Source organism: Cervus canadensis, chromosome 2 (assembly GCF_019320065.1).
Source record: "Cervus canadensis isolate Bull #8, Minnesota chromosome 2, ASM1932006v1, whole genome shotgun sequence".
Taxonomy (NCBI): Eukaryota; Metazoa; Chordata; class Mammalia; order Artiodactyla; family Cervidae; genus Cervus; species Cervus canadensis.
In genome coordinates, this window is record NC_057387.1 from 19,858,759 (window position 1) to 19,882,963 (window position 24,205).

Below are 24,205 nucleotides of genomic sequence, written 5' to 3' on the forward strand. Positions count from 1 at the left end.
TTGTGATGTGCAAAGAACTGGGATACAAAGAGAAATGGTACATGGCCTGGCCCTTGAGGAGATTACCTTGTGGTCAGGAAGTCATGCAGATCAAACCATTATTTTAATCCAGGATAATAAAGGTTATGATAGAGTTGTCATGGGAACACATGGAAGGGGCACCTCACCCAGACAGTGGGCTCAAGGAGAGTAGCTTAGAGAAGGTGCAGCTTGTGCCCAATCCTGTGGGACAAGTTGGGTGTAGGGTGTGAGATAGGGAGGGATAGAGGTGAGGTTGGGAAGGTTAAGCAGGGGAGATCAGGAAAGACTCTGTAGGCAAAGGTAAGGAATTTAGACTTTATCCCATGGACTATGGAGAACCATTATTGGGTTTTAGGCAGGAGATGACATGATGACATAGACAGATTTGCATTTTAGAGAGGTCACTGTGGCAGAAGCATTGAGAATAGATTGGAAGAGGGCTAGATAGGAGATAGCAAAGTCATTTAAGTATCCACCACAGTAAACTAGATGAGAAATGAAGGCCTGACCAAAGGTATTTACAGTTGGGCTAAAGAAAACATTTGAATCAGAAAGATTTTAAGAACTAGAAATCCACAAGTCTTGCTGACACATTGGATATAGTAGGTGAGGAAGAGGAAAGAATCAGGAGAAGGTCTGGATTTTTGGCTTGAGCAGATGGACAGAGAGTGGGACTGTTTCCGGGGAGAGGGATGTGAAAGGAAGAGTTCCATTTTGAGTACATGGAGTTTGAGGTGCCTGTGAAACACCGGGACAAAGAAGTCCAGGAGGTGATAAGACATACAGGTTTGGAACTCAGGAGAGAGATTGGCTGGAGAAACAGGCTTGGAAGCCACTGGCAGAAGTGAGATGACTGTCCCCTTAAGAAGAGATGAGACTGACTGGGGAAGTGTGTGGTACAGTGGTCCTCACCCTTGGCTGTGCATTAAAACTATCTGGAGGAACTTTTTTTTTTTAAAGTTTTTATTGAAATATAATTTACAATGCTGTATTAGTTTCAGCTATACAACAAAATGATTTAGTAATATGTATATATATTCTGTTTTATATTCTTTTCCATTATAGGTTATTATAAGATACTGAGTATAGTTCCCTGTGCTATGTAGTAGGTCCTTATTGTTATCTATTTTATATACAGTAGTATGTATATTTTAATCCCAAACTCCCAGTTTATCCATCCCTCTATTTCCCTTTGGTAATGATAAATTTGTTTTCTATAAGTGTTTCTGTTTTGTAAATAAGTTCATTTAAAAAATGAATATGTATCATTTAAAAAATTCCACGTATAAGTGATATCATATGATACTTGTTTCTCTCTGTCTGATTTACTTCACTTAGTATGATAATCTCTAGGTCCCTCCATGTTGCTGCAAATGGCATTATTTCATTCTTTTTTAAGGTTGAGTAATATTCCATTATGTCTATATGCCACATTTTCTTTATCCATCCCTCTGTTAGGGACATGTAGATTGCTTTCATGTTTTGGCCATTGTAAATGGTGCTGTTATGAGCATTAGGTTACATGTATATTTTTGACATGTATATTTCTTTGGATATATGCCCAGGTTTGGGATTGCTGGACCATTTGGTAACTCTATTTTTAGTTTTTTAAAGAACCTCCATACTGTACTCCATTGTGGCTCCACCAATATACATTCCCACCAACAGTTTAGGAGGGTTCCTTTTTCTTGGGGGGAACTTTCAAGAATCCAGATAGCCTGGAATCACAACATAGACCTGTAAAATCAAAATTTCTGGGAATGGACTCTAGACACCAATGATTTTTTAGAACTCTCTTGGTGATAAAGTGGCCACTAAGGTTGAGAAGCACTTGGCATAAGGAAGGAAGAGTGAGAAAAGGTGACAAAAAGGAAGGAGAAGCTCATAAGGAGCCTAAGAACTTTCCTGAGCAGTCAGAGGAACTGGAAAGAAGGGGATTATGGATACTTAGGGTGTGAGAGGTCAAGAAGAAAGGAGTGAGTATCCCTCTTCTACATAATCTTCAGTCACTTCCTAAAGTGGCCCTTTCCTTAGGTACGTGCATACTAAGTTGCTTCAGTTGTGTTTGACTCTTTGCGACCCTATGGGCTGTAGCCCGTCAGGTTCCTCTGTCCATGGGATTCTCCAGGCATGAATACTGGAGTGGGTTGCTATGCCCTCCTCCAGGAGATCTTCCCAGCCTAGGGATCGAACCCACATCTCTTACGTCTCCTGCATTGACAGGCAGATTCTTTACCACTAGCGCCACCTGGGAAGCCTTCCTACAGGTACCTAATCTGTTTCCTATCTCCTGCATTTAATGCTGCATGGATGCTTATCTGTATCTCTGTTCAATGTATACCTGATATCCAGGATTCTTGCCTTTTTCCATTTCATGTCAGTCCGCATCCATTCCATGTATCAATGTGAGACTTGGTTCAAAGCTCTTCCTCCAAGATCTGGTTAATTTTATAAGGTTCTGATTATTCCTATTTAGAGAGTCCCTTATGCATTTAGTTGTTTATCAAAGATGACCAGCTGTGGAGCAGTGCAGAGTCCTGGGCTTAGATTCTATGGATCTGGATTCAAGTCCTGACTCTGCTGCAAGTTAATTGTTTGGAACTTTCCAGGGATCTAATTAGAGCTCATTAGTTTCCTTACCTGTGAGGTATTCAGAGTTATAATTACTTTGAAGAATTGATAGAAGTTTTACGTGGGAGAATGTAAGAGAGCTATACATGTGTTATAGTATAGGGTGGTATAATTAAAATTTACACTTGTCAGTAGTTTGCTTTGCAATCACCCCAAAGTCTCTGTGTGTATATTTGATTTTCTAACTGGATTATAAACTCCTTAAAGTTTTAACTTTGAAAACATCTGTTTTGTTTCTTTTCTGCCTCCCTAAAAGGGGCTTAGTGGGATATTGAGATTCTGAGGCAGGCACACATTTGTAGGCTCATGCTGGTTAACCAAGTGCAGCATCCCTGAGAATGTTGCTCCCAGGTAACAGAACTTCAGGATCATTGCACAGAGACCAAGAGTTAGAAGACAGCCTGCACAGACGTGGGTTATCTTCTGGTCCAGATCTGTAGGCTCCAAACATGTAAGAGATAAGTCTAGGTGTGTGCAGGAAATGGGAAAGGATTGAGGCAAAATCATCTGATGGCCCTCTCCAGCTTACTCTGAGGAAAATCCCAAATCCTTCAGCCTACCAGACATGACTAGTGACTCTACAGAATGACCTCTCTGACCTCATCTCCTGTGACGCTCCGCTTACTTATTTTGCTAATCACTTTTACTATTCTCTGAACATACCCGGCGACATGCTGCCTCAGAGCCTTTGCAGCTGCTGTTCCCTCTGCCTGGAATGCTCTTCTCCAGATATTCATTGGTTTCTTTCCCTTACCTTTATTTAGGTCTGTGCTCCAGTGTTACTTTCTCAGGAGACCTACCCTGATCACCTTATTTAAAATTGTGATGCTCAACATTCTTTATCTTCCTGCCTTCCTTCCCTCCACCATGTTATCATCTGTCATTATCTGATGTAATATGAATTTTACTAATTTATTTCCTATTGTCTCTCCATTAGGATGTAAACTCTACAAGAACCATGTTTTCTATGTTTTTTAAACTGCTGTATCCATGGTGCCTAGATGATTCTTGAAACATACTAAGTACTCAATATTTGTTGATGAATGAATAAATTAGGAGATGAATGGATTTTGCTTATCAATGGCCAAGATATTTTGAACTGGTAGACACTTGTTTAAGTCAAGGAATCTGGCTTTTTTTCCTTACTCTAGTTTCTTGTTGGCTTCTTTATAAGGTTTTATTTAATCAAATTATCATGAAAACTCTTATTAATTCCTGTGGAGAAATGGCTCTTTAGCTTTTTGGCTTTTGTTTGTTTTCTCTCAAAAGGAATAAATCCTAAAGAGGAGTTTCCTGAATCTTAATTCAAGCCCTCTCCTCTTATATCTCCTGAATGTGGTCCCTGGCCTTCCGGAAATTCCTACCAGCTTTTGGAAGAAATTTTCTAAAAGTAGCCAGTCCTTCCTTTGAACTTCAAAGACAAGTGAAGAGAGAAGGATTAGGAAAATATGGTTTATATATATGTCAGTTTAACTCTCTGATGAGATTGATAGTGTTGGAAGTACAGATGTTTTCTAAAAGAGTTGGATGAAATTTCAGAAGCTGAAACACAGTGAGCTACTAGTGAAGGGGTATTTGAATGTGCGTGGACACTATTCTTTCTCTCTACTTTTTTCAGAGCAAGCATACAACCATGGCTGCATGAATCATTGATCCCACTCAGGAGAGCAGCTGCGATGTGATTCTAAAGCCCTTTGGTTCTGTGCTCAGACACATGGAGGGATTAAATGTGAGGTTTAATTTCTTTTATTCCTTGTCTGACTCACCACAAACTCATCCAGCTATACCATAGGTGAGAGTAATGCACACAAGTGACAATATCTCAGAGCTTTGTTTTTTTTAAACCAGGTTCTGACAGAGGCTGTGAAACCACTTGGCAAGAAGACCAAGGTAGAGATTCTGGATTATGTGGGAGGTTGCACCCTTACATTATAGAATCATAGACTTGGATCATCTAGTTAAACTTGGAAATCATCTAACTCAAATCTCATTTATTGTAAAAGTTTGTCTGCAGTGATCCTGACTAATGGTCATGCAGTTTTTTCTTAGGCAAGGTTAGTGATGAGAAGGGTTCTACCTCCTAAAGCGGTGAACTCTGGGTACTATTAAAATTGAAAGAGAATTTCTTTTTAAATTGGGTAAAATTACCTTCCTTTTAACTTGTGCCTATTGGCTCTAGTCTTACTCTCACCAGCAGTGTAGAATTATCTCTTATTTTATGTGGCAGACTCAGATAGTTGCCAACGCCTCTAACATCCTTTAGGCTTCCCAGGTGGCCCTAGTGGTAAAGAATCTGCCTGCCAATGCAGGAGACCCAAGAGATGCAGAATTGATCCCTGGGTTGGGAAGATCCAGTGAAGGAGGAAATGACAACACACTCCAGTATTCTTGCCTGGAGAATCCCATGGTCAGTGGAGCCTGGCGGGCTATAGTCCATGGGGTTGCAAACAGTTGGACACGACTCAGCGTCTGAGCACAGCACACAGCTAACGTCCTTTAAGACTTCTTTAGGAGAAAAGTCTTCATTACACTACTGTGGAAGAACTCCAGATTGCAACGCCTGTCGAGGTCTGGACTGAGCAGTGCAAGGCAAAGAGTTCTATTTCCTTCTATTAATTTAACCTAGGATACTTTAAGGCATTTTTAAAATTAAAATTAAAAGTTTTTAATTGTGATAAAATACATATAACATAAAATTGCCATCTTAATCATTTTTAAATGTTCAGTAGTGTTAAGTACGTTCACATTGTGTACAACCAATCTCTACTACTCTTTTCATCTTAGAAAACTGAAACTCTGTCCTTTTTAAAGTGTAATTCCCCACTTCCTTCTCCCCCTGGATCCTGGCAGCCATTATTCTACTTTCTTTTTCAATGAATTTGACTACTCCATGTATTTTATATGAGTGGAAGCACACGGTATTCATCTTTCTGTGACTGGCTTATTTCACTTAGCATAGTGTCTGTAAGGTCTTCCCTTGGTGGCTCAGAGGGTAAAGTGTCTGCCTGCATTGTGGGAGACCCATGTTCTATCCCTGGGTTGGGAAGATCCCCAGAGAAGGAAATGGCAACCCACTCTAGTACTCTTGCCTGGAAAACCCCATGGTCAGAGAAACCTGGTAGGCTATAGTCCATGGGGTTGCAAAGTGTTGGACATGACTGAGTGACTTCACGTGTCCTTAAGTTTCATCCATGTTGTAGCATGTGCCAGAATTTCCCTCCTTTCTAAGGCTGAATAATAGTCCATCATTTATGCATTCATCCATCCATGAATACTTGGATTGTTTTTATCTTTTGGCAAACGTGAATAATGTTTCTATAACACTAGTGTATAACTATACAGTTCAGTTCAGTTCAATTCAGTTCAGTTCAGTCGCTCAGTCAGGTACGACTCTTTAGGACCCCGTGGACTGCAGTATGTCATGCTTCCCTGTCCATCACCAACTCCTGGAGCTTACTCAAACTCATGTACGTTGAGTGGGTGATGCCATCCAACCGTCTCATCCTCTGTCATCCCCTTCTCCTCCTGCCGTCAATCATTCCCAGCATCAGGGCCTTTTCCAGTGAGTCAGTTCTGCGCATCAGGTGGCCAAAGTATTGGAGTTTCAGCTTCAGCATCAGTCCTTCCAATGAATATTCAGGAATGATTTCTTTTAGGATGGACTGGTTGGATCTCCTTGCAGTCCAAGGGACTCTCAAGAGTCTTCTCAAACACCACAGTTCAAAAGCATCAATTCTTTGGCATTCAGCTTTCTTTATAGTCCGACTCTCACATCCATACATGACTACTGGAAAAACCATAGCTTTGACTAGATGGACCTTTGTTGGCAAAGTAATATCTCTGCTTTTTAATTTGCTATCTAAGTTTGTCATAGCTTTTCTTCCAAGGAGCAAGCGTCTTTTAATTTCATGGCTGCAGTCACCATCTGCAGTGATTTTGGAGCCCCCCAAAATTAAGTCTGTCACTGTTTCCATTGTTTCCCCATCTATTTGCCATGAAGTGATGGGACCAGATGCCATGATCTTAGTTTTCTGAATGTTGAGCTTTAAGCCAACTTTTTCACTCTCCTCTTTCACTTTCATCAAAAGGCTCTTTAGTTCTTCTTTGCTTTCTGCCATAAGGGTGGTGTCATCTGCATATCTGACTGACTGAAGTTATTGATATTTCTCCCAGCAATCTTGATTCCAGCTTGTGCTTCATCCAGCCCAGCATTTCTCATGATTTCTCAGTCCTGCATAAAAGTTAAATAAGCAGAGTGACAGTATACAGCCTTGATGTACTCCTTTCTGGATTTGGAACCAGTCTGTTGTTCCATGTCCAGTTTTAACTGTTGCTTCTTGACCTGCATACAGATTTCTCAGGAGGCAGGTCAAGGTGGTCTGGTATTCCCATCTCTTTAAGAATTTCCCACAGTTTGTTGTGATCCACACAGTCAACGGCTTTGGCATAGTCAATAAAGCAGAAGTAGATGTCTTTCCGGAACTTTCTCACTTTTTTGATGATCCAGTGAATGTTGGCAATTTGATCTCTGGTTCCTCTGCCTTTTTGAAATCCAACTTGAACATCTGGAAGTTCTCGGTTCACATACTCTTGAAACCTGGCTTGGAGAATTTTGAGCATTACTTTACTAGTGTGTGAGATGAGTGCAATTGTGTGGTAGTTTGAGCATTCTTTGGCATTGCCTTTCTTTGGGATTGGAATGAAAACTGACCTTTTCCAGTCCTCTGACCACTGTTGAGTTTTCCAAATTTGCTGGCATATTGATTGCAGCATCATCTTTTAGGATTTGAAATAGCTCCACTGGAATTCCATCACCTCCACTAGCTTTGTTCATAGTGATGCTTCCTAAGGCCCACTTGACTTCTCATTTCAGGATGTCTGGCTCTAGGTGAGTGATCACAGCATCGTGATGATCTGGGTTGTGAAGATCTTTTTTGTATAGTTCTTGTGTGTATTCTTGCCACCGTTTCTTAATATCTTCTGCTTCTGTTAGGTCCATACCATTTCTGTCTTTTATTGTGCCCATCTTTGCATGAAGAGTTCCCTTGGTATCTCTAATTTTCTTGAAGAGATCTCTAGTCTTTCTCATTCTATTGTTTTCCTCTATTTCTTTGCACTGGTCACTGAGGAAGGCTTTCTTATCTCTCTTTGCTATTCTTTGAAACTCTGAATTCAAATGGGTATATCTTTCCTTTTCTCCTTTGCTTTTCAGTTCTCTTCTTTCCACAGCTATTAGTAAGGCCTGCTCAGACAACTATTTTGCCTTTTTGCCTTTCTTTTTCTTGTGGATGGTCTTGATCCCTGTCTCCTGTACAATGTCATGAACCTCCATCCATAGTTCTTCAGGCACTCTGTCTATCAGATCTAATCCCTTGAATCATCCTTAAAGGCCAGGCCAAGTGATTCTTCCAGCAAGAAACCCTCTGTCTAGCATTCCCCCTCGGATAGAGGTTTTTTTTCTCTCTTGGTCCTTGTGCTTGATTACAGGCCTGTCAGAGTGTTCTATGGATTAAGCGTACTGATTTATATACATTACATCTCTCAGTAGACTGTGAGCTCCTCAGGGGCAGGGGTAATTTTGCATATTTGTGCCCTCTACAGTACTAGCATTGTGCCTTGTGTTTAGCAGTTCTAGCCCAGACTGGTTGACATGGCAGTTACATGCCAGATTCTGTTCCACAAATTACAGTACTCATTGAGTAGGCTCTTTTCATTGGGGTGGAAAGCAATAAAATATTTTAAAACGTGGAATTTAGAAGTCAGGTCTGGATTTGAATTTTGTTCTTGTCACTTACAAGATACATGACTTTGGAGGAAGTTCCTTAATCTCTCCTTGCCTTGAATTTCTCATCTATAAAGTGGACAAGATGAAAAGCACCAAATTTACTAGGGTTTGTGAGAGGATTCCATGGAATAAGGCATGTGAGCACTCAGCATTGTCCCCGACACACACTCAGGGGAAGCTAGTGATGTACTTAGGGAGAGTTAGTGATGGCTATTGTTTTTTTACCTATATCTGCAAACAATTGTTTTTTCTCTTAGACCCATCACAGGGTGTTGTGATTGTCTTCCTGCTGCAGAGATTGTGAATTCTTGATGACAGACACCCTGCCTCTGTATCCCCCAGTGCCCAGCACAGTGTCCAGCAAACTTAAGTCATCAGTGTTTGCTGGGTGAATGAATGAATCTGAGACTTTTGAACTGCAGTCCCCACCTTATATGTATGTAAATATTACTGTTACTAGTAGGCATCGCACTGTGGGGTCTTATAAATGCATACTATTAATGATTTTCTTGGCTTTAGGGAAGTGTGTGGAAGACAGTGTGAAAGACAGACTTGTTAATTATGAACTTTAAAATAAGCAGAATGAAGTAGAATGCCACAAGAGAATTGATAATAGTAGGAGCAGACAGGTGGAGTGGAAAAATTAATGACTAAGGTAGGTGTGGGGGATGGCTTTATGGAGATGACGTTTGAAGTGAGGTTTTAAGAATGAGTACGATCTTAGTTAAATAAATCCACCGCTTGTTTAAATCCTAATCATTCACTAAAGTCCAAGACAGATGCTTCCTCTACCCTGAAGATACTTGTTTTGCCCCACCTGCATATATCTGTCCCTCTTTTGAGCATCCATGGTGCTTTCTTTCTTATCATCTTACCACCTGCAGTTACAGTACTTGATCTGCATGAAGTGATAAAAAATTTTTGTACGTTGAATTATAGCATCTTTACTTACATGCATAGCTCAGCCTTTGCTCTAACCCTGACTAATCCAAGCTCTTTTAAGGCAAGGGTTGTATCTTTGCAGTTATTTAGTGCCTAGAATGGAGAAGGAAATGGCAACCCACTCCAGTGTTCTTGCCTGGAGAATGCCGGGGACGGAGGAGCCTGGTGGGCTGCCATCTATGGGGTCTCACAGAGTCGGACACGGCTGAAGCGACTTAGCAGCAGCAGTGCCTAGAATGTGCCAGGTGCCATGTGAGGTACTCTGCAGATCCTTACAGCCACCCTATGGAGAAGATATTATTATCAGAATTTTTAAATGAGGAAACTGAGGATCGAGGAATACAAAAGTTGAGTAGTTGGATCAAGATTGGAACTCACTTCTGTTGGACTCCCAAACTGCTGCTCTTAGCTGAGTAGGCTACGTATGACGCACTGCACAGTTAGGGGTGGTAGCTGCTGTAGTAGAAACTGGTGACCAACGTATGACAAGAGTCCTACTTGCTCACTGGGCAGAGTGCCAGACTGTGACCTGATTAGCAGTTGTCATTTTTTTCTAGCCATCTAAGAACACAGGGAAATCCCCTGGACAGAGGAGCCTCACCGTCTATAGTGCGTGTGGTCTCAAAGAGTCAGACACTGCTTAGCAACCGAACAGCAGCAAGGACACAGGGAATCCAGTGATCAGTAGGTGGCGCTAGAACCCCATGTGATAATATAATTCCTCCAGTTTGCTTCCAAAGTGTAAATGGTGCGAAGTTGGCTAGTTAAGTTGGAGTCTAGGTGGCATATTGGGGTGTTGTTGGCAACCAAGTTGCAAATGTAGACTGCAGCCAGATCACAGAGGGCTTCTTTGAGCATTCAGTCGACACATACACTTATTGGGCATACACCATGATCAGCCAGTTTGCGTTTGTGTGTGTGTGTGTGTGTGTGTGTGTGTGTGTGTGTGTGTGTGCGTGCATGCATGCCTCCCTTGCTAAATGTTACAGAGAGAAATCAGGGAATGCAGATAACAAATTTCATTTCAAAGTACTATGTGATAAATAAAAAATACTATGTGAAAAATCAGATCAGATGGGTACTGTCTGTGCCACCCCACTAGAGGTGCTTTATTATGCTTTACTATAAAGGGCTGCAAACCCTGAGTTCCTGGCCCCCTCCCCTGCCATATACACACTTTATTCAGAAGCATCTTTGTTGTTTCATCATCTTTGTTGTTCCATCATCTTCAAGCCTTCTATGTTAGAAACTTGCTTCTGTCTCATTGCCTTATATGGCAAAGGAAGAGGGTAGAGTCTAAAATCATTTTGAAGCAACCACTGTTTTTGATGTAGAGGGTACAGTGGCAAACAGGACAAACAAAATCCTTGTTCTTGTGGGCCTTAAGTTCCAACTGAGGGGAAATAACTATAAACAAGTAATATAAAAACAATGTACCAGATATGAAAAGTGTTGACAATAGCAGCAAAAAGAAGAGGATGTGATTGAGAGTGATTGGAAGACTCTTCTTTTAGATTAAATGTTACAGAAAGCTTCTCTGAGGAGGTATACTCTTTAGCTGATACATAGATGAAATAAGAAGGCAGCCACATAAATCAGGGAGATGCCCATTCCAGACCAAAAAAATTAGCTGCTCTGAATAGGAATCAGCTTATCCCACCAGAATCCAAGAAAGAAGGCCAGAATGGTTGGTGACTGTGCAAGAGAGTGTTGAAAGATGAGGTCTGGAAGAGACCCAACGTAGAAAGGCCCTGGGAAGACTGTTGAATTTTATTGTCAGTGTAGTGAGAAACTGTCAAGAATTTTAAGCAGGGGAGTGACATGATGTGGTTACATTTCACAGAGGAGGAAGGACCTCCATCAGGAAGCTACTGCTGTATTCCAGGAGAGAGATGGTGGTGATGGGGGTGTTAGGACTAGACATGGCGATGATGGTGAATTTGGGCCACACTATATTTTGAGATAGAAACAAAAGGACTTGCTGATGAGTTTGATTTGGGAGGAAGGAATGATTAGAACAAAGTATATACCTTAGGTTTTTGCCTGATCATTGTGGATGGTGCTACCGACTTACTAAAATGGGGAACATCAAAGGAGAAACAAGTTAAATCGAGAGTTCTGTTTGGGAATACTAGGACTGAGATGCTATTTAGATGTCCAGGTGGAAATGCCAAGTAGATTATTGGGGAATATGTGAGCCTGGAGTTTAGAAAAGACGTTAGAGATGAAGATTGGAGAGCCTCAGAAATACTGACACATTTAAAACCAAAGGACAGGATAAAATAACCCATAGTTAGAGGAGAAAACAGCTCAGGAGTTAGTCCCAGGGGGAAGAAAGTTAGGCTGCAGTGAAATAAAGAACAGTTTTCTGCAGGGAAATGATGTCCCTTTCTAATTTAGGTATATTTGAAGGAAGCGCTGTGAGTTATCTTCACAGTTTTCATGATTCTCTCAGAGTTTGAGAAAAGATGGTGCTTAAGAGGGACAGACTTCATTTTCACTTGAGAAAATTTGGAAGGTTGCTCTATGGTTTAGATTGAGAGAGCTGCTTTTTTTTTTTTTTTTGCTGGCGGCAGAGTCTACTTCTGGTTAGCCTGTAACACATTAAAATGTTTCTCCTCCCTCCTTTCACACCCTCTTAAGGGCAGACCCCCACTTCTCATCTTTGGCTTTTGGGCTCAGCTTAGATAGCCCCCCAGTCTGCCATGTTCCAAGGCCTGCATGGGCTTAGGTTGTACCTGTGATGGGGAAGTTATACAGATCAAGTTCACCTAGTTCAATTCAGTTGCTCAGTCATGTCTGACTCTTTGAAACCCCATGGACTGCAGCATGCCAGGCTTCCCTGTCTATCACCAACTCTTGGAACTTGCTCAAACTCATGTCCATCGAGTCAGTGATGCCATCCAACCATCTCATCCTCTGACATCCACTTCTCCTGCTGCCTTAAATCTTTCCTAGCATCAGGGTCTTTTCCAATGAGTCAGTTCTTCACATCAGGTGGCCAAAATATTGGAATTTCAGCTTTAACATCAGTTCTTCCAGTGAATATTCAGGAATGATTTCCTTTCGGATTGACTGGTTTGATCTCCTTGCTGTCCAAGGGACTCTCAAGAGTCTTCTCCAACACCACAGTTCCAAAGCATCAATACTTCAGTGCTCAGCTTTCTTTATGGTCCAACTCTCACATCCATACATGACTACTGGAAAAACCATAGCTTTGACTAGATGGACCTTTGTTGGCAAAGTAATGTCTCTGCTTTTTAGTATGCTGTCTAGGTTGGTCATAGCTTTTCTTCCAAGGAGCAAGCATCTTTTAATTTCATGACTGCAGTCACCATCCACAATGATTTGGAGCCCCCCAAAATAAAGTCTGTTACTGTTTCCATTGTTTCCCCATCTATTTGCCATGAAGTGATTGACCAGATGCCATGATCGTAGTTTTCTGAATGTTGAGTTTTAAGCCAACTTTTTCACTCTCCTCTTTCACTTTCATCAAGAGGCTCTTTAGTTCCTCTTCACTTTCTGCCATAAGGGTGGTGTCATCTGCATATCTGAGGTTATTGATGTTTCTATTGGCAGTCTTGATTCCAGCTTGTGCTTCATCCAGCCCAGCATTTTGCATGATGTATTCTGCATATAAGTTAAATAAGCAGGGTGACAATACACAGCCTTGGCATACTCCTTTCCCAATTTGGAATCAGTCTGTTGTTCCATGTCCAGTTCTAATTGTTGCTTCTTGACCTGCATACAGATTTCTCAGGAGGCAGATCAGGTGGTCTGGTATTCCCATCTCTTTAAGAATTTTCCACAGTTTGTTGTGATACACACAGTCAAAGGCTTTGGCATAGTCAATAAAGTAGAAGTAGATGTTTTTCTGGAACTTTCTCACTTTTTTGATGATCCAGTGGATGTTGGCAATTTGATCTCTGGTTCCTCTGCTTTTTTGAAATCCAGCTTGAACATCTGGAAGTTCACAGTTCACATACTATTGAAGCCTGGCTTGGAGAATTTTGAGCATTACTTTACTAGTGTGTGAGATGAGTGCAATTGTGTGGTAGTTTGAGCATTCTTTGGCATTGCCTTTCTTTGGGATTGGAATGAAAACTGACCTTTTCCAGTCCTCTGACCACTGTTGAGTTTTCCAAATTTGCTGGCGTATTGATTGCAGCATCATCTTTTAGGATTTGAAATAGCTCCACTGGAATTCCATCACCTCCACTAGCTTTGTTCATAGTGATGCTTCCTAAGGCCCACTTGACTTCTCATTTCAGGATGTCTGGCTCTAGGTGAGTGATCACAGCATCGTGATGATCTGGGTTGTGAAGATCTTTTTTGTATAGTTCTTCTGTGTATTCTTGCCACCGTTTCTTAATATCTTCTGCTTCTGTTAGGTCCATACCATTTCTGTCTTTTATTGTGCCCATCTTTGCATGAAGAGTTCCCTTGGTATCTCTAATTTTCTTGAAGAGATCTCTAGTCTTTCTCATTCTATTGTTTTCCTCTATTTCTTTGCACTGGTCACTGAGGAAGGCTTTCTTATCTCTCTTTGCTATTCTTTGGAACTCTGAATTCAAATGGGTGTATCTTTCCTTTTCTCCTTTGCTTTTCAGTTCTCTTCTTTCCACAGCTATTAGTAAGGCCTGCTCAGACAACCATTTTGCCTTTCTTTTTCTTGTGGATGGTCTTGATCCCTGTCTCCTGTACAATGTCATGAACCTCCATCCATAGTTCTTCAGGCAGTCTATCAGATCTAATCCCTTGAATCTATTTGTCACTTCCACTGTATAATCATAAGGGATTTGATTTAGGTCATACCTGGAGAGTCCAGTAGTTTCCCCTACTTTCTTCAATTTAAGTCTGAATTTGGCAATAAGGAGTTCAGTTCATGATCTCAGCCACAGTCAGCTCCTGGTCTTGTTTTTGCTAACTGTATAGAGCTTCTCCATCTTTGGCTGCTAAGAACATGATCAATCTGATTTTGATATTGGTCATCTGGTGATGACCATGTGTCGAGTCTTCTCTCGTGTTGTTGGAAGAGGGTGTTTGGTTTGACAAGTGCATTCTCTTGGCAAAACTCTTGTTAGCCTTTGCCCTGCTTCATTTTGTATTCCAAAGCCAAATTTGCCTGTTACTCCAGCTATCTCTTGACTTCCTACTTTTTCATTCCAGTCCCCTATAATGAAAAGGACATCTCTTTTGGGTGTTAGTTCTAGAAGGTCTTGTAGGTCTTCATAGAACTGTTCAACTTCAGCGTCCTCAGCATTACTGGTTGGGGCATAGACTTGGATTACTGTGATATTGAATGGTTTGCCTTGGAAACGAACAGAGATCATTCTGTCATTTTTGAGATTGCACCCAAGTACTGCATTTTGGACTGTTTGTTGACTATGAGGGCTACGCCTAACTCCGTCCTTACATTAGCTGTTTCTTTCCATCCCAAACATCTGTCCTGCCAATTTTTCTCTCATCTTCTGCTAAGAAAACTTTGTGGTTCCTACTATTAACAGAAAGAAAAAATCCCAGATAGAAAGGCTTCATGGTAGATTTTGAGGTCCTCCATTATGTAGCTCACTTGGCCCTTTCAGCTTTGACTCTCTTTATGTCTCTTTATGACTCTCTTTATGTGTGCATACCTTTGCTTCATCAAACTTTCCTGGGCTTTCCTTCATTATATTTACTTGTGCTGTTTCCCAGCCTGGTTGCCTTAATTGCTCCCATTCTTTTTTTTTTTTTTTTTTAATTGCTCCCATTCTTTACTGCTTGGCTGACCCACTGAGAGCCTCTATGACCCCTGATTAATTTCCAGACTTTGAGACCACTCACCCTGGTTTATTCTCCACCCTCTGCTTTAGCTTTCTGGGGTGAGTCTAGGTTGTGGAGAACATTTGTGAAGACCCATCTTACCTATGAACAATTATGCCATTTAAACAGCAGCCAGCATATGGGCCTCCCCATTGAGCTCAAGGCCCAGGACAAGCTGTGACCTTTCTCATCCCCTCTCTCCTAGGATCATGGCCCTAGTTTAGATGCTTTCCTTATAAAGCCTTTTAAAAACCTTTTCAAGCAGAGCTACTCCCTTCTTAGTGTCATGGCAGCAATTTTCTTGTACTTAGGACATTTTGTCTTATTTAATGGTTTTTTGCTGTACACATATTTCTCACTATTAGATAGGAATCTTCTTCAGGAAAAGAATTGTTATGAATTTTTATACCCTTCCTATCGTGAAGATGATCTGATAGTCCTCAGTATCCATTCTTATCTACTTCTGTGTTTCCTAGACTCCCTTATGCTAGAGTTTTAGATGTGAATTACATTTTATCAGTTAGGTGATTTTGCATGATATTTGGAAGATATTGTGACTTGGGCTATTTCTCTTGGCAAATAAGGTTATGGAGTCATGGATGTTGACAGGCAATTTTGGCAGCAATGCGAGGCCACTTCTGGATTCCAGCTTTCTCATTCCTTAACTGCAGCACTGGTGATGTATTGAACCCAATAGCTCCAGAAGTTGCTTCCTATTTTTCAATGATTCAACCCATATAATTCTGGGCACTAAATCCCCTTTTGATTAAAATATCCAAAGAGGTTATTTTTCCATTCACTTGCTGAATAAGGGTCTCATTAATTTCCCTTGCCTATTACTGCATAATAGATAGGAAAGGCCTTATAAATATTCAGTTGAATTTATTCTGAAGTCAGATTAATTTTCTCCATCTGCCTATCTATTCAACAAATGATGAGGGCCACTAAACTTCAGGCATTAAGTGCTAAGTAGTACAAGTTTGAGTAAGATACGGTCTTATTTCCAGTTTGATAGGGGAGCTAATTACTGTAGTGTAACAAATGATATCGCAGGAATGAGTAAAAATTCAGGGGAAGGGGTGCTTGGAGTATTCAAGGAGGCTGCCCGTAGATGTGATATTTTAGTTGGGACACAGAGGATGCTGAGGTTTTTGCCAGACTGAAAGAGGGGGGAAGGTATTCCAGGCTGTTGAATTGTATATTAAAAATATGAATTATTGAAAGTCTATGGTATACTAAGAAAAAGTATTAAATACTCCTTGGAGGGGTCTTTCATGAGCTTAGGCTGGGTAGGTCATCTGGGTTAGATGGTGGAGGTCGTGTGTGCCATGCTAAGGAGTATGAACTTTATTCTCAAGTCACTGAAGAGAAGGGAGGTTAAGGTGGTGGAAATGGAGAAGTGGGAAGAGATTTAAGCGGTGTGGTGGATGTAGAGTTGGCAAGACTTAATGATCACTTATGGGCTTCCCTGGTGGCTCAGAGGGTAAAGAATCTGCCTACAATGCAAGAGACCTGAGTCCAATCCCTGGGTCAGGAAGATTCCCTGGAGAAGGAAGTGGCAACCCACTCCAGTATTCTTGCCTGGAGAATCCCATGGACAGAGGAGCCTGGTGGGCTATAGTTCATGGGGTTGCAAAGAGTCAGACACAACTGAATAACTAAGCACACATACACACAATGATCACTTGAATATGGAGTTGAATGAGTGGAAGGGGTCAAATTTGACTCCTCTGCAGCGGAAGGAGCTGAAAATGATATTTAGGATGGCCCCATAGTGAAGAAGGAAGAGTCACTGAGGTTGATGCTCACCAATCATTTATTGGGTATTTTAATACAATTCCATAGACTTTCTCATGAAAGGTTTTCAGGCTCCAGGAGCTAGGGATCAACAATGTTGGCTTGTTGGAATCTGCCAACAGATGATATGTTTTCTCTCTGTTTCATGTGATCCGAAACTAAAAGGCATCGAACTGGAATCAATCCAATCAGCTCTCATGATAGGAGCTCAGTGGCCAGTTCTGATGAGGGGTAGAGATATGGGCATGGGGGTGTTGTGGACATCTAGCAGCCTCTCAGTGTATTTCATTTTAGTGTAGGCTACGAGGCTTGCAATTCTTAATGGTTTAGCCACAAGATCTCTCTCAGTCCTGGTATCCTCTCTCAGGTTATAATGTTTATCTTCAGAATGCCTTTCCTGTTTCTGAACTTTTGGGTGAAATTCCTACCTTTCAATGATCCAGTCATGTCCCACCTACACAGAGAACAAACCAGGAAATGATTTAAATCCCCAAATTAAATTTAAATCCCCAAATCAAAATTGGGATCTGATTATTTCACCCAATTTACCACTCAGATTTTACCGAGCCAGAGCACCCTGGAATTGCTGATCAAAGAACTGAAATGCCCTAGAAGTGAATACTAGTTCCTAAAAGCATCCTTGTGGTTAGATAGAGTAGAGGAGAGAATGAAGATACATATTTTCAATCTCTTAAGCAAAACTAAGGATGAATTTGATGTGTAGATTTCTTCCTTGGCTTCGTGTTGCTTTAGCTCTTGGTGCAATGCACAGCCTAGTGCCAAACCCCTTTCTGCTCTTGTACGTAGTCATAGAGTGGATTGGGAGCAATAGTTGCCTTGATAGGGTGACTTCCACCCTGTTCTCTTCTATGGGGCCTCCCAGCATTCTGGGTTGGATGGAAGGCCAGGTCACTGCGTCTTCCTTGGGAACTTGGACTCTGGTCATCTTCACTCGTATGGAATTTTTCTCTGTTGGCACATCCTTGCTGGGTCCCATGGGATTGTTGATACTGGGACTCTTGATACGTCTCTTTATCCTTATGGGTTTCCCTATCCTGTTGTTGTTGACAGTTTTGATCCTCTTCATGAGTCTGCCTGTCTCGTCTCTGACGGGTCTGCTCATCTTCATGAGTCTGCCTGTCTCGTCTCTGACGGGTCTGCTCATCTTCATGGGTTTGCCTGTCTCGTCGCTGACGGGTCTGCTCATCTTCATGGGTCTGCCTGTCTCGTCGCTGACGGGTCTCCTCATCTTCATGGGTCTGCCTGTCTCGTCTCTGACGGGTCTCCTCATCCTCATGGGTCTGCCTGTCTCGTCGCTGACGGGTCTGCTCATCCTCATGGGTCTGCCTGTCTCGTCGCTGACGGGTCTGCTCATCCTCATGGGTCTGCCTGTCTCGTCGCTGACGGGTCTCCTCATCCTCATGGGTCTGCCTGTCTCGTCTCTGACGGGTCTCCTCATCCTCATGGGTCTGCCTGTCTCGTCTCTGACGGGTCTGCCTCATCCTCATGGGTCTGCCTGTCTCGTCGCTGACGGGTCTGCTCATCCTCATGGGTCTGCCTGTCTCGTCGCTGACGGGTCTGCTCATCCTCATGGGTCTGCCTGTCTCGTCGCTGACGGGTCTGCTCTCATCCTCATGGGTCTGCCTGTCTCGTCTCTGACGGGTCTCCTCATCCTCATGGGTCTGCCTGTCTCGTCTCTGACGGGTCTGCTCATCCTCATGGGTCTGCCTGTCTCGTCTCTGACGGGTCTGCTCATCCTCATGGGTCTGCCTGTCTCGTCGCTGACGGGTCTGCTCATCTTCATGGGTTTCCCTGTCCCATGTCTCACATGGAGTTTCCTGACCCTCATGACTGTGTCTACTGCAGCTCTGGTGGTCCGGCTCTTCCTCTGCCTGGTGGCTCTGCTTCTCACCATGACTCTGCCTGGTCTGGTCCTGTCTGTGGCCCTGCTCACTACTGTGTGATTGCCAGCCTCTCCCTTTGTGACAGGGTGGCCTTTCTTGCTGAATTTGTGCTACTAGTTTGTGTTGGCTATCCTCTTCGGACTCCCATGCCTGGTGACTCTTCTGCTGCCCTTCCCTAGTCTGGAATCTCTGTCTCTGATTTCGGTTTACTTCCTGTCCTTGAGTCTGTTGACTTGGTCTTCCTGGCCTTCCTGATTGCTCAATGTGTGAGTCTCTGCTTGTTCCCTCGCTCCCTTGGAAGCGCCTATTTTGCCTAGTTTCACCAGTCTCTGACTGACCGTATTGGGAGTTCACACCTTGTCTGTCTGTCTGACTATATCGAGTGCTCAGGCCTTGTCTGTCTGTCTCATCATAATGGGAACTCTGGCCTTGTCTGTCTGTCTGACCATTGTGAGAGCTCCAGCCTTGTCTGTCTGTCTGGCCATACTGAGAGCTCAAGCCTTGTCTGTCTGTCTGACCATACTGAGAGCTCAAGCCTTGTCTGTCTGTCTGACCATACTGAGAGCTCAGGCCTTGTCTGTCTGTCTGACCATAGGGAGAGCTCAGGCCTTGTCTGTCTGTCTGACCATAGGGAGAGCTCAGGCCTTGTCTGTCTGTCTGGCCATAGTGAGAGCTCAGGCCTTGTCTGTCTGTCTGACCATCGTGAGAGCTCAGACCTTGTCTATCTGTCTGACCATACCGAGAGCTCAGACCTTGTCTGTCTGTCTGGCCATAGTGAGAACTCAGGCCTTGCCTGTCTCTCTGACCATATTGAGTGCTCAGGCCTTGTCTGTCTGTCTGACCATCGTGAGAGCTCAGGCCTTGTCTATCTGTCTGACCATAGTGAGAGCTCAGGCCTTGTCTGTCTGTCTGACCATCGTGAGAGCTCAGACCTTGTCTATCTGTCTGACCATACTGAGAGCTCAGACCTTGTCTGTCTGTCTGGCCATAGTGAGAACTCAGGCCTTGCCTGTCTCTCTGACCATATTGAGTGCTCAGGCCTTGTCTGTCTGTCTGACCATCGTGAGAGCTCAGGCCTTGTCTATCTGTCTGACCATAGTGAGATCTTTGGCCTTGTCTGTCTGTCTGACCATCGTGAGAGCTCAGACTTTGTCTATCTGTCTGACCATACTGAGAGCTCAGACCTTGTCTGTCTGTCTGGCCATAGTGAGAACTCAGGCCTTGTCTGTCTCTCTGACCATATTGAGTGCTCAGGCCTTGTCTGTCTGCCTGGCCATAGTGAGAGCTCAGGCCTTGTCTGTCTGTCTGGCCATAGTGAGAATCCAATTCTTGCCTATTTCTCTGACCACAGCCTGATTCCTGACCCAGCCTTCCAGGCTGTTCATTATAAGAGCCCGATTCCTGTTGGTTTGTGTGGCTATACTTAGGGTCCTCTCTAAGTCTTCCAGACTGGCCATAGCTTGACTGTTGTCCAAGCCTATCAGATTGGCCATAATGAGAATCTTGAAGTTGTTTCTCATACTGATTTAGGGCAAAGACATAGCCTTGTCTTTCAGGATTGCCATTGCCAGATTTATTACTCAGTCTTTGACCAGAGCTGGAGTCCTGATCCTGTCCCTCAGTCTGACCATAGTGAGAGTCCTTGTCTTCTCTCTCAGATCGATCTTGGTGGGTATCCTGACTTAGTTTCTCAGACTGACTGTGGCAGGAATCCTGCCTTTCTCCCTCAAGCCTCTTCCTGTGTTGTCTGCCTGTATTTCTTGGAAACTTATGGTCTTGTGTTTCCTCCTGCTTCCTTTCTTGCTGGGAGGTTCTATCTCCACTTGATTCATTATCCAGACTATGATAGCAGGCTTGGGCCAGCTGGAACACCATCAGGAGATATTCATGAAAATCAACATGCTCGTTTCTGTTTCTATCCAAGAGGCTCAAGATGGTTTCCACAGTGTCCGGGTCATTTGGTCTCTGTGTGAAGATAAAACAAGCAAAAAAATCAGATGTTCTCCTATGGATCGTGTCAGTATCTGTGCCCCAGTCCATTTAGTCCTGTATAAACCTTCAATTGAGAAATCACTAATCTAAAGTGGTCTATGCTTGGTTCTAGTCTTTGATAAGCTGCTTCTCAGAATCTCATCCCTTGCTGAACCAATGGGAGCATGACAATAGGGATAGATAAACTTATTTAAAATCAGCTTCATTAATAATTATTTTGAATCATTTGAGGAAGCTGTCCCATTCCATCCCATGCTATGTTGTAATTGTTTGTTCATCTGTTTTTTCTAACCACATTGTGAGATCCTGGAGGGAGGGGAAGCTCGTTTTATTCATGTTTGTATCCCCAATGCCCAGAATAGTGCTGGTGTGTAGTAGATGTTCAGTGACTCTTTACTGAACAAATGAATGATGTGATGTGTGGACAGCACTTAAATATAGAAATCAAGATACAAATCTTAGATTTTCTCCTGAGAAATGATTTCCAGCCTGAAGCTGTACTCCCTCTTCTTTGAACTAAAATACAAGGAGGTATGTATCTGTGTGTGTGTGTGTGTGTGTGTGTGTGTGTGTGTGTGTACGTGCTGGAAGAGAACTACTAAGGAGCTGCCTGAAATTCTTTTAGTCACAGAGTAGATCATGAACAAATAAAACAAAAAGCATGACATTCTAAAGGCAGGTGTCAGTGTAATTCACACTTGTCTCCATGGGGCTCAGAGTCTGAGCATCTTACCCGGAGGATGTCTCCAAACTCAGCAAAGAGCAGCTGCTTCAACTCCTCCTTGCATAGTGAGGTGGAGTCCCCATTCTTGTTGGCATATTTCTGGAACACCTTGATCACGGTGAGTATGCTGTTCAGGAGTTCGGTCATTTTGGCAAAGATGAAGGAACCTAAAAGAAGAAACATTATATTGTCTGTATTTATAATGAAGACCAGGAGACAGCATTTCCAGAGGAAAAGTGGCCCCTCTTGGTCAGGGAACAAAGTTTAAGAAATGACAGAGCTCATTGTTAGCTATACTCTTCACTCTCTTTGACCCACAGTCAGACTCCAAATATCATGTGTACAATGGAATAAAGGTGAAAACTATGTGTCCCCTGCTATAAAAAGAGACGATGTCCTAGAATACAAAATATTATAGGGATTTTATATGCTTTGTCTTCTACTTCAGGTGGGACTTGCTTGATTGAAACGCTCATATTAAAACAAAAAGGAACGGAGAGCAGGAAGGCCATAGAGGTAGGGCCAGAAGCCCGTATGATAAGGCACAATTTTCTACCAATGACCAACACGCTGAAGAGGGCACACAATAGATCCTCTGAAAAGGCCTCAGTCTTCTAATGAGCTTCACTTAGGTGGGTAAGAAGGCTAGAGGTCTCTTGCCATGTGCCAAGGAAGCTTTCTGAGAGACTAAATTCCAGCAAGTGCTTCTGGCCTGCATGGTCATGTTGGAATATTATAAATATATTGCAAGTAGAATAAGTGAATATAAAAACTGTTATAGATAAAAATAGCAAGCTAAATTAACTGCATAGATGAGAAGAAATATGTACAGTCAGATAGGTTTACAGAGCTATGTTGGGAGGCTGGAGTCTTTTGGGATCTCCATCTCAATAATATTTCTTCTATGATGTAAAAATTCTAGTTACTGAGTTTGCAGGCCTCTAGACTGAATGAAGTCCTAACTGCAAAGCACACTGGATTTCCAAAAGCATGCCAGTGATGCCTCTAAGGATGAGCGGCATATGATGAATTGCAGGGCACAAGCAGAGTCCCTTATGGCAATTCATTGCAGTGAGACTTGAATATTATTGTGGTCCCATGGTCTGGGGCCTTGGCCCTAATGAGCCCTGAACTCTTGGGTCTGGCCTAACTTGCACAAAAGGGAAATGCTCCGCTATGGGGGACTAATTTATCCACCAAGAGTTCTAGTCTTTCATTTTGGGATGCCTAGGACACAGAGAAACAATGGCATATGTATTTTACAGACTCCGAAGTATATCCCTCCCCCCACCGCCTTGAGCTATCATATTCTCAGATAGAGGCAAAAAAGGAAGCAGGAAGCTACCCAAGGCCACAGGGAGTAGTCTTTGACCTCCCCAGCCCAGCACATCACAGCCCCTACCAAGAGGCTCTTGGATTCTGCTGTTGCTTCCCCATGCATGTCTTACCTGCTTAAGGAGGTATCAGCAGAAGATTCAGAAGCCAGAGAGGATACTGGGCACCTGCAAACACATCCTACTTATAGGGGTTTTAATTGTCCTACTAGACCATCCCAGGAGACACCCATTCTGTGGCAGAACCTGAATCACTCTGGGCCCAGCCCAGCTTGACCTCTCCCTCTGCAAACCGTTTGATTTATTTACTTCCCCCATTTACTCATGAACCTGTTGTCATTACAGTAGGTGACACTGCTCAAGTCCTGGCCCCATTTAATTAGGGGAGTGTGTGTGTATGCATGCATGCAGCTGCTGCTGCTGCTAAGTCGCTTCAGTCGTGTCCGACTCTGTGCGACCCCATAGACGGCAGCCCACCAGGCTCCCCCGTCCCTGGGATTCTCCAGGCAAGAACACTGGAGTGGGTTGCCATTTCCTTCTCCAATCATGCCTGCAGCAGGGGTCCCAAAAGACAGAGGCATGGGCCAAGTACATCCTTAGCATGTGTCACTTATCAAGACTAATGGAGGGCAACAGTCAAATCATACCAAAGAAGGATACTAATCATGTCACAGCACAAAAATCTGTCAAAGCAGAGACTAGAGACTCTAGGTAGAGAGCCAGGACATAATTATTGGAAGAGATTTGTTTCAGGTTGTTTTGCTAATGTAGGGGTGTGTGTGTGTGTGTGTGTGTGTGTGTGTGTGTGTGTGCACGCGCATGCGCGCATGCATGCTCGGTCATGTCTGACTCTTTTCAACTGCATGGACTGTAGCCCGCCAGGCTCCTCTGTCCATGGCATTTTCCAGGCAAGAATGTAGGAGACAGTATTATCCTCTTTCTCCAGGGTATCTATCATCTTTATCCAAGGATTGAACCCATGTCTCCTGCATTGGCAGACAGATTCTTTACCATTGTGCCACCTGGGAAGCCCAGTGGAAGTGGATATGTGTATTTTAATCTATTGATCTATTTTTAATATTTTTTACATTTCCGTTTTTTTAAAAATTATTTTTTTATTTTAGACTGTGCTGGGTCTTCATTGCTGTGCGTAGGCTTTCTCTAGTTGCTGTGAGTGGGGGCTTCTCTTTGTTATGGTGCCCTGGCTTCTCGTTGCGGTGCCTTCTCTTGTTGTGGCGCTGTGGGCTCTGGGTGCTTGGGCTTCGGTAGTTGT

The 24,205-nt window shown here is 42.9% G+C and overlaps 1 protein-coding gene across 1 annotated transcript; it reads right to left on the reverse strand.

Moving 5' to 3' along the window:
* Positions 1–16,989: 16,989 nt before the first annotated feature.
* RPTN (repetin) lies at positions 16,990–23,079 on the reverse strand. The gene is made up of 4 exons (XM_043446004.1): positions 23,047–23,079; positions 21,608–21,765; positions 19,743–20,847; positions 16,990–19,670 (listed from the first exon to the last, which is right to left on the reverse strand). The coding sequence occupies exons 2-4, from the start codon at positions 21,743–21,745 to the stop codon at positions 17,752–17,754; spliced, it is 3,162 nt and encodes a 1,053-aa protein (XP_043301939.1). The 5' UTR covers positions 21,746–21,765; positions 23,047–23,079; the 3' UTR covers positions 16,990–17,751.
* Between the last annotated feature and the right edge of the window lie 1,126 nt (positions 23,080–24,205).

Bases quoted from the DNA above. Each gene is read 5' to 3' on its own strand.
- RPTN (XM_043446004.1), bottom strand. From the start codon at position 21,745: ATGACCGAACTCCTGAACAGCATACTCACCGTGATCAAGGTGTTCCAG. The intron at 20,848-21,607 runs GTAAGATGCTCA...ATCTTCACACAG, and splicing joins AGTTTGGAGACATCCTCCGG to AGACCAAATGACCCGGACAC. The intron at 19,671-19,742 runs GCCTGAGCTCTC...GAGACAGGCAAG, and splicing joins TGGTCAGACAGATAGACAAG to GCCTGAGTTCTCACTATGGC.